The sequence below is a fragment of the Setaria viridis genome, chromosome 7 (genome assembly GCF_005286985.2).
Source record: "Setaria viridis chromosome 7, Setaria_viridis_v4.0, whole genome shotgun sequence".
NCBI lineage: Eukaryota > Viridiplantae > Streptophyta > Magnoliopsida > Poales > Poaceae > Setaria > Setaria viridis.
Genome location: NC_048269.2, coordinates 26,991,270 through 27,008,016, shown reverse-complemented (window position 1 = coordinate 27,008,016; position 16,747 = coordinate 26,991,270). Strand labels below are relative to the sequence as shown.

The 16,747-nt window shown below is 48.7% G+C and overlaps 2 protein-coding genes across 3 annotated transcripts; both read right to left on the bottom strand.

The window, feature by feature from the left end:
• Positions 1-872: 872 nt before the first annotated feature.
• Positions 873-7,034, bottom strand: LOC117863807 (uncharacterized). Of its 2 annotated transcripts, none has more exons than XM_034747661.2 (10): positions 6,705-7,034; positions 5,895-6,049; positions 5,450-5,537; positions 4,799-5,108; positions 4,370-4,693; positions 2,309-2,350; positions 2,083-2,180; positions 1,817-1,936; positions 1,319-1,408; positions 873-1,222 (listed from the first exon to the last, which is right to left on the bottom strand). In XM_034747661.2, exons 1-10 carry the CDS (start codon positions 6,756-6,758, stop codon positions 1,097-1,099), a joined length of 1,407 nt encoding a protein of 468 aa, XP_034603552.1. In that variant the 5' UTR covers positions 6,759-7,034; the 3' UTR covers positions 873-1,096. The 2 variants fall into 2 exon arrangements, with proteins under 2 accessions (XP_034603552.1, XP_034603553.1); XM_034747662.2 differs by having other exon boundaries at positions 5,895-6,002.
• A 249-nt stretch (positions 7,035-7,283) lies between these two features.
• On the bottom strand, positions 7,284-14,918 carry LOC117863808 (uncharacterized). Its single transcript, XM_034747663.2, has 3 exons — positions 13,989-14,918; positions 13,676-13,886; positions 7,284-8,035 (listed from the first exon to the last, which is right to left on the bottom strand). Exons 1-3 carry the CDS (start codon positions 14,460-14,462, stop codon positions 7,530-7,532), a joined length of 1,191 nt encoding a protein of 396 aa, XP_034603554.1. The 5' UTR covers positions 14,463-14,918; the 3' UTR covers positions 7,284-7,529.
• Between the last annotated feature and the right edge of the window lie 1,829 nt (positions 14,919-16,747).

Sequence of the window (16,747 nt, the reverse complement as noted above, 5' to 3'; positions counted from 1 at the left end):
AATTAGCATCCGAACATCCGATGTGACACTGTTAAAGTTTAGCACCTCGTATCCAAAGCCAGTTTGACTCCCTCAGTCAGTTTTCTCCTCGAGTAATGATCTGAGAACATATAGAGATCTGAAAGAGATACACTTAAACCCCTCATGGTTAAGAACTCACATAGTACTTCTTGGGCGGAAGAAAGGAAGTCAAGTGCCTTGCGACCATACTGTTTGAACATGGTAGAAAAGAGACCCAAGCGGGCCGCGGCACGGCATTTCACCCACCTGCCCACAGGCCACCTGCTACCCTGCCCAGCAGCCCAGGTGAACCCGTGAGCTCGTGAGGGTCAGGGACGGGTCTGACTGACACACTAGTCGATTTGGCGCTTGGCGCTGCTGGTGCAGTGCACTGCTGCGTGCCGGCAGTCCGGCATCCGGAAGGCGCGGAAGCCGCAGGTGTACTTGGAGCTGGAAGTGCCATGTGATGCGCAGCGCATCGCGTTGCGGAATACGGAGGCCGGTGTTGGTGTTGCCGCCGCGGCCATCGCCCCAGCCCCCGGATGCGCGTGCGAAACTGCGAAGTCCGCGGCGACAGAGTTTCCCCTGCATTCCGCACTGAAATGTTTTTCGTTCCCTAATCCTGCAGACGTTCAGGAACCTACCGAGTCCAATTGGGCGAGCAATCTAAGGATGGCGTTTCTGATCAAATCGTTTTCCCATGCATTCAAGCGTGGCGATAGGGTAAGCTTTGTTGTGCTGAAAACCGCACAGGATATCTGAAGACCGGAAGTCAAGAACTTTTCATCCCAGATTTGGGCCATTGCCACTCGCTGCCCTAGGTGACATGATGACCAACAACCTTATACCAATGCCAAAGACGATACATAATGTGAGGAAAAATAAAGGTACTACTAGTACATAGCCAACCAGTCAGCCTTACACGTTACAAGTTACAAGCAAGAGAATATTTATCTTGGTGTAACTATAATAGGCAAAAAAGAACTCTGCAAGGCATCTCTTTGGCCTGCTGCAGAGGCCATCGGCGGTGTTTCCCTCTACTTTTACAACTCGTGCCAGATGCTTAGGGGCGAGACAAGGATGCAAGCTGCAAGAGTCAGTCCGAGGGCGCGTTCTCTTTGATTGCTGTCGACAACTTTGTAGCCTCCTCCTCATTTTTCAACCGGAACAAGTATGTCCGAGCTACAACTGTGCCACCGCTTGATTCATCTGACTGCGCATCCTGAAAAAACATACAGGAATTATGGTCTTTTTTTCATTTTATTTTCAGAGTTTGTGGGGGCTGTAGGGGTGGGTTCAATAAACCGTGATTACTTACCGAAGTATGAAATATGGAGGCAACTGTATTCTTCTGAACATTCATTTTAATCCCCTTGTAGATCAAAGCATTCAGGAGAATCTTACCAACCTGTTACCAGTTTAAAAACATTAATATTTTGTCCATATAAAAAACAATCTTACAGCGGTGTAAATCTTGCACACAGTGAAAAGAAAATTTCTAACACAACCTTGCCACCTAAAGTAGATGGTAATTTTAAAGAAATGTTCGCTGGAAACTTCTCGAATTCAAAAAAAGAAGAAGAAAAGATAAGATAATTAGCACCCTGTGAAAACCAATAGACAATTCAACTAGACTTGCTTTACATGGACAGAAGCTAGGGAAACACCATTTGTGGAGTGGAATATTGATAATATTCAATCAGATCCAAAACATAATTTCAAGGTTGACATGCAGTAGAATGGTAAGCATATACATAGAACTGAATATAAATTAATCAACTTTATTTACTCTAAATTAACAGATAAGAACACATACATCATTTCTAATAACAATGGTCGGAGTGGACTCTTTCGAAGCTTTCTCTGCACCTTCTTTACTTCTGATAGAGAGTTGACCAACACCAATGTCTTTCCAACCCTTGGTAGCATCATCATGCTGCACGAATGGAAAACAGATTTAGTCAAGCAAAATCTGAAACAACTTTCTAACAAAATTTGCATGGTATTAGAGTAACAGAGCCAAAAGAAAATATTATAGTCCTAGGAAGGAAAGCAAGATGATAAATGGAAAAGAGTGGGTACCTTCACATACACCTTGCACTTGGCTTCATGAACAACAACTATTCCTTTCTCTTCTGCCTTCTTTACAGAAGGGCTGCTTGGTTTCTCAGGTTCGGCATCTGATTATGATCATGATAAACCATGATTTAAGAGGACAGAATATTGGAAACTAAGGGGTGTGGGACTTACACTACTTAAGACACAAATCACTGGCATGAAAACAGGATGTTAAGAATTAGATACTCACCTTCATCTGCATCAGCTGAAGCTTCAGAAGTATTTTTGTTTCCTAATAAAGCAACAAGAAATTTATGTTCCAGACAAAAAACAAGGATATGGATTTATGATACAGAAAATCAGGTTGATTAGGTGCTGCCAAAGTTACTTTTACCATCTGATTTTCAAATGCAAATAGAAGGATAAGGGAGTATGAATTATGATATATGGACATAAATTGCATTATAGGAGAACATCAAATTTGTGTACATCAATCAAATTACAATTGCGTCTCTAAATTGCAAGTGATATTTGTTACACTTGACAAACTTAAAATTGTAGTAACTTTGGCATTTAGGGGGTGTTTGTTTCAGCTTCTCCAGCCGATTCTCGTGAAAATAATTGAGCAAGCCCCCCAAACGGCGCGATTCTCGACCGATTCCTCGCGCAGCGATTTTTCCTGTAGCAAAGGAATGCACTGCGGTGCAAAATCGGGCCTCCCGTCGCTTTGGGAAAAATCCCACCGATTCTGCTCCCCTCCGCAACCCACCTCCCCTCTGCCTGGGCACGCCTCTCGGTCTCCCCCGCGGCTCCGCCATCTCCGGCCGCCGCTCGGACTCCCCCGCGGCTCCCCCATCTCCGGCCGCCACTCCAACTCCCCCGCGACTCCGCCATCTCCGGCCGCCGCTCGGTCTCCCGCGGCTCCACCATCTCCGGCCGCCGCTCAGCCTCCCGCACTCCCCCTTCTCCGGCCGCGTGTGGCCCCATCTCCGGCCGCCGCTCGGTCTCCCGCGGCTCTGCCATCTCCGGCCGCTGCTCTCGCGTGCGGCCCCATCTCCGACCGCGGCACGCCTCCCCTCCGTCTGCATCTCCTCCGCGCGTGGCTCCCCTCCAGCAGCAGGCTTCTTGAAAAATCAAGAACGCCAAACACATTGCTTCTCCTGCCAGCGATTCCTGAGGCAGCGGATTCTCATGCCATCAAGCTTCTTAGGAAAGTGATTCACAGAGAAGTTGAAACAAACACGCCCTTAGACAAATCCATGCAGACATGGTACACTGCTGAGGTAAGATTTGCTGCTACTTAAGTGTACGGAAAAGTTTGGCGGTATATAAAACAAATTTCCTTAAAAGTTAGAACGTATATTGTGTTATGGAGTCCTTTGGGAACATAAATGGTCTCCCAGAGTTAATCTGGTCAAATTTCAAATAGAATAGTGAACGTGGAACATGTAAATAAGCATAACACAATTTTGGTTGCTTGACGATTTGCAGTCCTAAAACTAGCTAAAATGGCACCAAACCTTACTACACATACAAAAGTCAAAACGTATATTGTGTGATGGAGTCCTTTGCGAAGAACATAAATGGTCTCCCAGAGTTAATCTAGCCAAATTCCAAATAGAATAGTGAACGTGGAACATGTAGATAAGCATAACATAATTTTGGTTGCTTGACGATTTGCAGTCCTAAAACTAGCTAAAATGGCACCAAACCTTACTACACATATAAAAGTCAAAACGTATATTGTGTGATGGAGTCCTTTGGGAAGAACATAAATGGTCTCCCAGAGTTAATCTGGTCAAATTCCAAATAGAATAGTGAACGTGGAACATGTAAATAAGCATAACATAATTTTGGTTGCTTGACGATTTGCAGTCCTAAAACTAGCTAAAATGGCACCAAACCTTACTACACATATAAAAGTCAAAACGTATATTGTGTGATGGAGTCCTTTGGGAAGAACATAAATGGTCTCCCAGAGTTAATCTGGTCAAATTCCAAATAGAATAGTGAACGTGTAACATGTAAATAAGCATAGCATAATTTTGGTTGCTTGACGATTTGCAGTCCTAAAACTAGCTAAAATGGAGAGACATCCCATGGCATTGCAATAAAGATTGAGAAAAGCACCAAACGCTGGGTGCCTTAACACCGCGTTATCAGCGCGTTCCAAAAAAATACGACCCATGTATAGAGACATCCCCAAGGCATTACGGCTATACATAAAATTATCAATATCCGATGCATTAAGTCCTCATGTGTGAAATAAACAACAGGAGAGAAGCTACTTAATTCAAGATTAGAAAAGTACCTGAGAGAACTGATTGTTGATTCAGTGAAAACAGAGGTGGAGCCTGTGAGCTAAAACTTTGGGCAGCTTTAGTAGAAAATAAAGATGGTGCATTTGAGGTTGAAAAACCATTATTTACACCAAACTGGAAAGGTGGTTTACTGCTATCACCGGATGTGCTCTTCTTGTCATCAAATATGGCATTATTTCCACCAAACTGGAAAGGTGGTTTACTGCTATCACCAGATGCGTTCTTCTTGTCACCAAATATGACATTATTTCCACCAAACTGGAAAGCTGGTTTATTGCTGTCACCGGATGTGTTTTTCTTACCACCAAACATACCTGCATATCAACATAACCGAAATGAAAATACAGTAGATATATCTGCAAGAAAATCTACAGCAAATCTTAGCATAGTATGATATATAAACAACCGAGTAGGCATACCACTGAAATCTGGCGTTTGCGACTTAGGAGGAGATGAAAAAAGGTTTGGTGTTGGTGAGCTTGAGCTCTGAAAAGCTGAAGAACTAGATGCCATCACTGGAGCCTTCTGTGAGTTATCTGAACTTGGCTGCACCAAGAGCTTGCTATCATCTGCTGTTGGCGGACTAGTCTTCTCATCCTTGAGTGGACTTGGGGATGAAACAACTGCTGGCAGATTAGCCTTCTCATCCTTGTGTGGACTTGGGGATGAAACAACTGTTGAACCTGCTTGATTTTGTCTAAGCCAGTTGACAACATCCTTGAATTTTTCCTAATGAACAAGCGATGGTATAAGCATATACAATGAGAAATCTGAGCTACAAACTGCTTCAAGAATGTACAGATACAACCGCCTATACAATGTTGAAACATAAACGGAAGTAAAAAAATACAAAATGAGTGCATAAACACAATTCAAACCCTCAACACAAGCACAGTTTAACAAGGAAGTCCAAAATCAGGAGCAAAGTTGATGTGATAAATTTCATAAGCAATCAGCAGCGACAATAGGACATGATTATGCAGATTCCCAAAGCAATTTTTGTTACATAATTTATATGAATGAAACAGAGAAAATATCAAGTAAGTCCATTTACGACCGGCGAAGCTTACCATGATTTCAGAAGCATGGGATATGTAATCTTTGACACCATCCTCCCAAAGTTCAGCTGGATGATTTTGCAGCTGCAATTGAACCCAGCTGCTCAAAAAAGCAAATGCCGTATGAGTATACAGTATGTATTCAACCAGAGATAAATATACAACTCTTAAGGGATATACAGAATAAACTGGCTTGAACAATAACCATTCCAAAAATTCAGTTTCCCTTAGAGATGCACTAATATCTAATGAAGACTTCAAACTTTACAGAATCACCAAGGAAGTTGATAAGAAAATAGGGATGCTCAAGAGATCAAATTCTCATTAGCCATGAAAAAACTGTGAGCATGATAATGTGGGCTAGTAGGCCGTGTGCCAATTCCCAGATGGGACATGACTTGTATATGGTACAGCAAACTAGGAGAAGAAGTACAAGCTAGCAGTTGAAGAAACAGACCTCGCAAACTGGTTATTGAGTGCCCTGACATGTTTGCTGGCAGCCTCAGCCCGTCGAGGATCTAAAGTAGCGGGTCCTGCCATCACATGCTGATGGGAAGACTCCGCCCTGTGAACATCAAAAGAGGGTCCGTCCATTACTCTCTTACTTGGTAGCTGCAGAATTATAATGACATAAATGAATAACGGAGGAGCAGATTCTGCGGGAAGATAGAAAAAACAGGAAAACAACTTATTTCAAACAGAATGGCAGCTACCAAATTCCCAGTTACTAAATCAGAGCGGTCGTTCATATATCATGTTAAAACTGATATGCGACAGGCAAGGTTCAATTACAAGTTCTAGACTTGCGATCATTCTCTCCAACAGGAATAACCAATAGGGTTTAGTTATCAGCATTGAAGTATACTGACATCTAAGACCTTAGTTTACTGTAAGCTAGCAATGATCCTTTGATGTAGAACTGGCTATGCTGCAGCTTTCTCTTCCAAGCTAAAAAATTCGGTTCTAGTTCCAACTTCTGAATCTACATCACTCCAAATATCTTATACAGATTGCATAAAAATCCAGCAGCACGCACAGCAACTCCTTGAAGCTTCGGCGTGCACTCCATACTTGAACATTTGATCTTAAACAAATCCACCGGAATGGTGTCGCTCCTCCTCTTAACCAACTACTAGATCGAATCAGTACGTCGAGCCTCCAAACCCGCAAAATCACGAAACAACAAAAATACATATCGAGGGGGGGGGGGGGGGGGGGGGGGGGGGGCGGGGGGCGGGGGGCGGCGGGGGAGGTGGAAGGTGCGTACATCGGGGGCGCCCGGGTCGGAGGTGGCGGCGCGCTTGGCTCCCCGCGTCGTCATGCGGCCCTCGCCTGGAGCTCCCGAAACCCTAGCGGCTGGAACGCGGACCGCGTGGTGGGGGGAAGCGAGCTGCAGAGAAGGCCTCGGTGGGAGGCGAGTAGCACTGCAAGGGAGCTGGGGGAGGCGGGGTCACGGCAGCGTACTAGTACAAGGCAATGGAATCGAAGCACGGAGACGGCGGCGAAGGTGCGTGGGGAAGCTGGCGGCGCGGCACAAGTGCAACAAAGCTGGTGCTTGTGGTACCCGGCGCGGGCTGCGCGGGCCACGCGCCAGTCAAACAAAAGCACCAAGAGAGTCCAGGACCCAACGTGGTGTGTGGCTAGTTGCTATACCTCGGGAGGGGCCGTGATGGGGAAATATCTGAAAGCTTATTTTTGCTCGCTGCAGCTCATTTGAGCGGCTGCTGCTGCTGCAGCTGTGCTGCCTCCTGCCTAGCCATTCGGCTGCATGCTAAAATAGCAGCACAGCCGGGGCGTTTACGCCCTCGTTTCAGTTCGGTTGATGCAGGTGGGTGCGGGACTTGAATTGCAGATAAATCCCAAATGCAACTCGGATAAGAGTTAGTCTTTCATGCTGCTTGAGTGATTGCCCACTTGTAATCCCAAACGCTCTGAACCTGCCCGTGTCGGGTAGATTGCAGAGGACGGGGTCGCGGCCTCGCGCGGGAGGGGTTATCGTGTAAGCAATTATGCTGGATCCCGAACACGAAACATACACTCCATCCTATTCGGCTATTCCTATATCCAGGTACAGTTCATATTGTAGCATTGCTCAGCACAAATCGTCAACCAACTCTTCCATCAAGGACCAGAATATGCCGCCCTCCACGTCAGAGCCCAGCAGCTCTCGCTCGTCCTCTCTGAACCACCTCCACCGCCCGAGCCGCTCGATCTCCTCCACCTCCGCCTTCCCGTCCGGTCTCAGCGCGCGGTGCCGCCCGTCCAGCCACGCCCTGGCGGTCTCCAGCAACGACCTCTCTACCTCTGGATCATCCGATCTCCCGTCTTTCTGGCACGACGACAGGCCCTCGCCGAAGAAATCTTGGAGGAGCTTCTTGAAGCAGTGGGGGGCGGCACACGGCGAGCCTGCTTCGGGGAGGCTCAGCAGCGGGTCCTGCGCGTGGACGCCTTCGCCGTCTTCGGTTGAGTTGTCCAGCTCCTCGACGTGGCAGCTTGCTGTGTCCTCCGCGGTCGTCGTGGCGTCGTCCACGTCGGATGCGTCGATCTCCGCCAGCTGCTCGAATCGCCGGATTCTCTGAAGCAGCTGCTGGCTTGCTCCTGTACAAGAGAACTTTAGCCGTCAGCTCGTTCGGGTTGAGCCAAGCGAACCAATCATGTGAGCTGAAAAAAGGATTTGTCTAGCTAGTGCTGAAATCACGGGTTGAGCCGCGTGATTGCACGGCCGAATGATCATATACAACAAGTATAGGTGAATAATAATTTTTTTCTAAAAGACAAGCTCTAGTGATGATTACTTTGATCAGTGACAGCTGAAAAGGGTGCCGATTTGGCATCATGAGCCTGGCAGGTCGCAACAGGCGCAAGATATTGGCTGTGGGCCTTATGGCCCGTCACCTATAGGGCCGAATGCATCGAGGTTAGAAAAATTAATTTCGAGGAAATACGGACCCATGACTCGTTACATATGAGCCAGGATTATCATGTGTCTATACCTCATATTACAGTTAGATATCAGGTGGTGGAACCTCCACAAAAAATGTTAAACTAACATCTACCATAAGTAAACATGTAGATGCACATGTAATTAGTGAGCGTCAAAATTAAGATATGGTAAAACATGCTGATGAATTGCAGGGGCAGGCCACTGGTAAGCCTGAGGTAGTTCTCGCCTGTCTCAAAGAAAGATTCATTTAAAATCGTTATGCCTTTAATAGCTCAAGAAAGATTTATTTAAAATCGTTATGCCTTTAGTAGCTCATTATGATCTTGAGCTACATCAGATGGACGCTAAGATTGTATTCTTTAACGGTGAATTGTATGAGAATGTGTACATGATGCAACCGGAAGGTTTTGTTGTGGAAGGCAATGCAAACTAAGAAAATCCATCTATAGGTTGAAACAAGTGTTCAGACAATGGTACCTTAAGTTTGATGAAGTAATTAAGAGACTTGGCTTCATTGAAAATAAGAAGGAAAATTGCATATACGTTAAGATTAAGGGGAGCTCTATAATCATCCAAGTACTTTGACAAAGGGATAAAAATTTGCTACGTGAGACAAAGGGATTTCTCTCACCGAACTTTGACATGAAGGACCTTGGACATGCCGCGGCATTGAGATTCACCGAGACAGGTCCAAAGGTGCATTAGGACTCTCTCAAAGAGCTTATATAGAGAAGGTTCTTAAAAGATACAACATGCACCAATGTTGAGGCGCAACTGCTCTAGTTGTTAAAAGCGATAAGTTTGGGTTATTCCAAAGTCCCAGGAATCAATTAGAAATTGATCAAATGAGAACGATTCCTTATGCTTCAACTGTTGGAAGTATAATGTACGCACAAGTGTGTACACACCCGGACTTGGCCTTTATTACCGGGATGCTTGGCATATATCAATCTGATCCAGGAATGGACCACCGGAAAGGAGTTAAAAAAGCCTTGCGTTACATGCAAGCCACTAAGAATTACATGGAAGAAAACTGAGAAATTAGAAGTAATTGGCTATTCAGATGCTGGTTTTGCAGATTGTGTTGACACCAAAAGATCCACATCAGGTTATGTCGTCACACTTGCAAATGGGGCTATATCGTGGAAAAGCTCCAAACAAACACTGACAACTGCATCAACAATGCAAGTTGAGTTCGTGGCATGTTATGAAGCCGTGGGGCAAACTGTGTGGCTTAAGAGTTTCATCCCATGACTAAGAGATAGAAAGCATAAGTAGACCACTAAAATTGTAATGTGATAATAAGTTAGCAGTTTTCTATTCGAATAACAACAAGTCAAGTGATGCTGCAAAGCATATCGAGATTAAGTATCTTGTTGTGAATGATAAAATTCAAGATCACACCATTAAATTAGAGTATATAAGTACTAAGAAGATGCTTGCGGATCCATTAACAAAAGACTTACCTCCCATTATATTCAGTGAACATGTTGCCGGAATGGGATTATTAGATAGCCTGTGATCTTGGAGCAGAGTGTCATAAGGCAACCATCTCCCATCACGATAGGTGATTTTATACATTGTGGATAACTATGTCACAGTGGGTTTTTAATCACCATTGTCACACATTGTCTCCCTGGATAATTCTACTTTAAGAATGGCATGAGTTGTAGGCCTTTAGACCAAAGGGGGGAATGTTGAAAAATTTCAGAGGTAGTCAAAGGGGTCGAGAAAAAGAAGGGGATAAGGGAAAACGCCCCACGACTCGGACTTGCGACACGCCGCCTCGCACCTTGATCGGAGGCGCAACCAACTCGTGGTTGCGGCCCCAAATCACCCAGCACCACATTAAAAGGGGGGATCGGGCTGGTTTTGACATGACCAACGCAAACAAAACACACGCACGCCCCCGACACCGCCACCCGATCCTTGGTGATGTTGGAGCCATTTGAAAGCCGTCGCCGCTTCACCCTCGCTGTCCCTGGACATACGAGGTGGAGGCCTGAAGGACGACGTGATCTCCTACGCCCTTCCCCAGCACCGACGACCTCTTCCCCGCCCAAAAAGGAGTTGAGGATTCAACTAGCAGCTATCATGTGGGAAGAGCCGGCGATCTTTGTTGGAGCAGCGGCTGGGGAAGAGGTCGCCGGTTATTGGGAAGGGCGTAGGAGATCACGTCATCCTTCAGGCCTCCACCTTATCCGTCCAGGGACGACGAGGGTGAAGCGGTGGCGGCCTTTAGATGGCTCCAACGCCACTAGGGATTAGGTGGCGGTGTTGGGGGGCGTGCATGTGTTTTGTGTGCGTTGGTCACCTCTAAACCGGTCGGGTTCCTTTTTAATGTGGCGTTGGGCGATCTAGGACCGCAACCACGAGTTGGTTGCACCTTCGATCAAGGCATGAGGCGGCGCGTTGCGAGTCCGAGTCGTGGGGCATTTTCCCTTATCCCCTTCTATTTCTCAGCCCTTTTGACCACCTATGAAATTTTCCAATATGTCTATCGTCTGTCCAGAGAATTTTTAGCTTGGCGACAAAACAAAATCTTAGGCACCGGCCAATGTATGAGACTATGAGTGATCAGCTCTCAAGTGTCATCATCATCTAACGCACAAGATTCCCCAACAACTGAAGTTCGAAACCCAACTCGAAACAAATGCTAAATCCATGCACCTTTTTGGTCTACCGCACACGTATAATTCAACATCATATCCAAGGAAGCCAATCATACTTAGGAGACCGACTCGTACTGACAGGTAGGATGGCGTACCTGACTGCACCACGGAAATGTGGAATACTCTATCAACATGATTTGGCTCTTTTTCAGTATCTACGAAGTAAATTATTCGGTATACATACTATTTTACATCCTCATAGCATACACCATCTCTTTTGCTAGTAAAAGATTCACATATTATCGTTGTCAAGAATCACGGATCAAGACTACGGCAAGTGAATTTATTTTCTATGCGTGTAAGGCTTGGATAGTTGCACGAGGGGACACGGGGTTTATACTGGTTTGGGCAGGAATAGCCCTACGTCCAGTGTGGGAGACTGCTCGTGTTCTTCGTGCAGAGTTTGCAGTAGGGGTTACAAACGGGCGAGAGAGGGAAGCTGGTCCCAAGTCTCTGTGGGTGTGTACTAATGCTCGTGTGGAAGGGTTGTGAGTTGGGCGTTCGGTTCACTCGAGATCCCTCCCTCTCTCGGGCTCCCGGGTCCTCCTTTTATAGCGTAAGGAGGACACAGAAGTTACAATCCAGCCGGGAGTCAGGGGAAGTAAAAAAGATAAAGCCTGGGAGATAAAGTACAGGGAGACGGGCCAAGCTACCGGGGACGCCGCCTACCCTCCTGGTCTCCGTGTCTTGTCAGCATGGTCACCGAGGAGGGGTGGTTGTTGTTGGGTTCTGTTGAAGGCTTGGAGGCCGGCCACTGTGGCCAAGCACGCGGGTCGTGCGTGGCGGCCGACCACTGCAGCTGTGCGAGCAGGTGGTGATGACCGGCCACTGTAGTCGTGCACGTCACGGGTGATGCTAGCCACTGTAGCCACGCGTGCTGACCGGGGGGCGCGGCTGACACGCCCCTGCTGCCAGGCCGAGCGGGAAACCGGGCGGCGTACCCTGCAACATGGGCGAGAGTGCCCTATGACGAATGCCACAGGGGAGGGTTAGGACGGCACCGCTGTAGTCCTGTGTAGTCGTGGCAGCAGTGCGCCGCCCGAAAACTCCGGCGGGTCACGCCTCTCCGCGTGTCAGAGCCGTGTTTCGGTCATGCGCGCCCCGTCGGTGGCATTTATGGCGAGATCGGTGGGAGTCCACAAGATCTGCACCCTCGTTTGCGGGTCCGCGCACGTCCTAGGGTGAGGCAAAGCTCTGTCTTGTTGGTCCGGATCCGTCCGACCCCTTGCGCCCGGGGTCGGGCGAGGCGGAGACCCGCCGTGAGGGGTCGGGCGCGTCCGACCCTTCCCGCTCGGGGGTCGGGCGAGGTGAAACTCTCTCGGCTGGGATGAGGAGCGGCCTGGGGGGTCAGGCGCGTCCGACCCCTTGACCCGGGGGTCGGGCCAAGTTGGCGGAGGTTACTGTTGCTGGAGGTGGGCTCGGGCCCTTATGATCGTCGTTTACAGAGTATAAGGAAGTCGTTAATATTTCCCCCAACATATATATATATATATATATATATATATATATATATATATAAAAGTACGTGGAGCTGAAGTCTATTCTATCATGCATCGGATGGATGCACAGTATATCTAATCCCTTTACCTTTGCACTTTACATACTGGACCAGAATATCATGCATTATGGGAATCAGGTTTTCTTGTGTTGTTTAATGTGATAGTACTACTAGTAGTATACAGTACATACAAACTCCCACGCAACCTTGCATTATTCTCTGAGGCTCTGAGCTCCAATTATACGTTCCGCTTGGCTATCAACGTCGCGTTCTCTTCGTTTCCGTTTTGTACACTGCCTCCACGCGCCTTTCTTTTTTTTCCAAGGGCGAACTGCTCGCCGCACTATTCTTATTCTCCAACGGCTCGCCCATGCGTGATCTCCTTGGGCAGATAAGCAAGCTAGGCTCGATAGCAACAGGCTACCAACATGGCAACATGAACGATCCTACAGACCTAAAACCCCTAATACGCCAACGAATCGTGCGCGTCAAGCCGCACGCGTGTGCGTGCTCTGTTTCACGGCCCAGATTGATCGACTGCCTCTCGAGGGAAACGGTGAAAGCAGCTTGGCACTAGCACGAGGCAACGAGCACTCGAGCAGTGGGAGACTGTGCAAAACGAAGTACGGACCTCTGACAAAGAAAAGGTTCCGTTACCTACATGACCGAGTCGGTGTGCTTGTTTTGTGCCCCTCGGGCTTATCAGGGACAGATAAGGTCCGATTGTTTCAGCTTATAAACAGTTTGTTGGTGGAAATAAGCGATAATCTCATCAAATATTTTATTTATTCTACCGATTCTCGTTTATGTGGTAAACAGCTTAAGAGATTTGAACTACGAGAAGTGAAAGGCGAGAAATAAGATAATTTTCGCCTAGATTATAATCTAAGTGTAGCTAGGAGAAGCGTATCAAACGGAACCTTTCTACCGTGTACTGGTGGAAGGATTATCTTTGCAGATGTTTCTACGTGATGAGCGAGTGAAAAAGAAAAAGGAAAAAAAAAACGGATGCACACGAAACAGAGCAGTGCAACTTGCATGTCGCCAAAGAAAGCAGTAAACTGGGTGTCTGGGTCAACTGAGTTCAGTTGGGAATGGAGCCAAACGGAAAGCAGAGGACTTACTTCGGATGTTGGCTAGGCTTTGCTCAAACGTCGGTGAGGCACCGTCGTCCTCACTCTGGCCGTTGCCGCCGCCGTGGTCGTTGCAGTCGTCGTCGTTGCCGTCGTCTCTGTCCTGGCTGGGGAAGTCCATCACCGAAACTGGGCTCAGCCGCTGCTCCTGCTCCCGTTCCTCGTCCAAGTGACACGTTGTTTCGCACTCGCATCCCTCAACCTTCATGATCAGTCATCATAATCCACAGAATCATCACGATGAATCAGATATACGCGAATTTGCTAGCTATGATCAAGAAAAGGAAGGGTTAATTATTCCTACCTCTGTTTCATAGCTCCGACGGCCGCCGCTGAGACCTGCGCTGTCGCCACCGGCCTGCCGTCCCTCCCAGCTCGTGCGACGAGGAGACATTGCCGGCGACCTCGACGGTGCATCCCTCCTCGTGCTACTCGCGGCGGAGCAGCTGGCCACCGGCCTGTCCGTCTCCTCGGCCTCCCCCCTCCGCTTCCTCCAGAACCCAGCTCGCAGCCTCCTCGAGAGGCTCCTGGACAGCGCGGCCGCCTCCCCCTCGCGTCCCGCCGGCGGGCGGGACAGCGCGGCCCTCACCGCGGCCGAGAACCTGGCGATAACGTCCCCGTTCCTCCGCCTGCCGTTGGCGCTCCGGAGCTCGGCGGCGAGGTGGCGCGGGTAGCAGCCGAAGCCGTCGCGGGAGAGCTCCGCGCTTGACTCCAGCTCCAGCCACTCCTTGAGCATCAGTGGCTGCCTCGGCCTCCCCTCCAGCTCCACGCCGTCCATGGCCGGCAGCGGTTTCTTGCGCAATTAACCGAACTGCACCGCCGATTACTCCGGAGGGATAATTTGCTCTTGTGCGCCGGAGAGACAGAGGAGATCGATGTGACCTGTGTCCTAGGGGAGGTTGGGAGAGCAGAGACGAAGACGAAACCGCCAGGGCTCGGCTGCTGCCTGCTAATGTATGGCCGGATGGGGTTAGGACATGAGGTGACCGAGCTGGCGTGCGCTTGAGAAGAAGGGAGCAATAAATTTTGAGCTACAAGCCTGCAACTGCAACTTGGAAGCAGGAACCCAGCGGCGTCAGGGGGAGCAGGGGATGTCTGCGCTTTGTGCTTTGCAGGCCGCTGTTAAAAGAGCCGCATGCACGTTATAAACGGTGGCGGCCTACGAGGGGGTGGTTGCAGATAAGCGGTGCGCACCTGCATCGGATGCTCGTATCGTTTTCAGGCCGAATTTGTCGCGTTTTGACTGGGTTTAAGAGCTCGTGTATGCAAGTGCAATAAATAAGAATGACCGTCCTGATCCAGCGTCCATTTGTCTGACTGTCGGTCGAGCGTATATGAATCGTGCCGGACCGTGACATTGTTTAGTGGCTACTTTCAATTTTTAACCCATTTCTACAAGGGTCATGCCAAATTTAATTTACTGCTCGAATCCTAATGCAATTTTGAACTAGAGAAGAGTCTAATTGAGTTCAGTTCACTGCGAGAGAGCACGAATCCACTGAACCTCGATCTCTACTCAATACTCGAAATGGCTCGTTCTCTACTCATTCGAACTGGATTTGAACTGGCGACGGAAGCTCACACCCCCGTTTCCGACGCAAAGCGCAGGGCGCGCGCGAGCGCCGGGTGGAGCTCCGTGCCGGGGCAGGTCCGGCTCATGTGCCGGCCGGCTAGTTTTAGCAGCAGCACCACGCGTGGCGCCCATCGGGTGCGGTGCCAGGGGTTCAAAAATCGTGGACCCGTGCGCCCCCGGCCCGCTCTGAGCGCTCTCCCCACCTACGTGGCCGGCCGCGCGCTGGCCGATCGTGGCGGTCTGGTGGTCGCGTCGCGTGCGGGCGAAGCCGCGCGCATGGAGATCCGCGACCTCGCGAATGCAGAGGAGGAGGGCGCCGAGCGCGGCAGGGAAAAGAAAACGTACTCGGCGTGGTGCCAGGGTGGTGGGTGGGCGTGTTGCGTGCACCAGGCCACTGCGCGTCTGCGCCACCCCCGCGCGCCGCCGTGGCGTCCGCCACCGGCACCCGGCCGGCGGCCTGGGCGCCTGGCCGCGTGGAACTTCCTCCTAGGCGCGCTTTTGGCCCGGTCCGGTGCGTTGCCGCTGCCGCTGAATCGCTGATAGGGAGCCCTTATGATTGGGCAATGAACCGGTGCTTTATTGGATTCCAGTGGCAGCAGGTTTGGGCCGGTGTTGGCTTGCGGTGGGTTAGCGTGCCTGGCCTTTTGCACAGGTTGTGTTTATTCTATACGTATTGAATAGGGAGTGGAGACAAAGTCCGTCGTTATCGTTACGACTCGTTGGCAGCAGCCGCTGTATTTTGTTACGTACGTTATCTTGCGGCGATTGCCATTGCCCTTTTGAGTCTTCGGTTGCCAGAAGACAAGGGCAGGAGTAGGAACTGATTTGCCCCTGAAGTTGCGCGTGAAAACTGTCAGATACTGAAGCACACTGAATATTCTGAAGATGCAGCGAGCAGCACACTCCGTATCTTCCCTGTTGTATACCGGGGTACTTTGGCACTTTAGCACTGTCGCGTGGATAAATTGAAGTACTCTGGGGTAAAGGTAAAGCGACATCTGCAGGTTCACAGTCGGAAGGTCTGTCTCGTCTGACCAGGTGCAAAAGATCGTGACTAGCGTCTGGTAATTTGACGAGGTTTACTCGAGCTAAAGTTTAGTCCGTGTCATATCGAATATTCGGAGACTAATTAGGAGGATCAAATATGAATTAATTATAAAACTAATTGCACAGACGGAGGCTAAACGACGAGACGAATCTATTAAGCCTAATTAATCCATCATTAGCAAATATTTACTGTAGCAGCACATTGTCAAATCATGAATTAATTAGGCTTAATAGATTCACCTCGCCGTTTAGCATCATGTAATGAGTTTTGTAAATAGTCTACGTTCAATACTCCTAATTAGTATTTAAATATTCGATATGTCTAATTAGTATTTAAACATTCGATATGATAGGTGCTAAAAATAAATAAGAGGAACCAAACGGCCCGGGTGCTGTTTTGACAGGCGGACCGACGGACAGCGGAAGTATTCAGCTAACTGCAC

Coding starts and splice junctions, on each gene's coding strand:
- LOC117863807 (XM_034747661.2), bottom strand. CDS start 6,758: ATGACGACGCGGGGAGCCAAGCGCGCCGCCACCTCCGACCCGGGCGCC. Junction 4,694..4,798: donor GCAAACGCCAGATTTCAGTG/GTATGCCTACTC, acceptor GTTGATATGCAG/GTATGTTTGGTGGTAAGAAA. Junction 2,351..4,369: donor TCAACAATCAGTTCTCTCAG/GTACTTTTCTAA, acceptor TTGCTTTATTAG/GAAACAAAAATACTTCTGAA.
- LOC117863808 (XM_034747663.2), bottom strand. CDS start 14,462: ATGGACGGCGTGGAGCTGGAGGGGAGGCCGAGGCAGCCACTGATGCTC. Junction 13,887..13,988: donor GTCGGAGCTATGAAACAGAG/GTAGGAATAATT, acceptor CTGATCATGAAG/GTTGAGGGATGCGAGTGCGA. Junction 8,036..13,675: donor AAGCCTAGCCAACATCCGAA/GTAAGTCCTCTG, acceptor TCTCTTGTACAG/GAGCAAGCCAGCAGCTGCTT.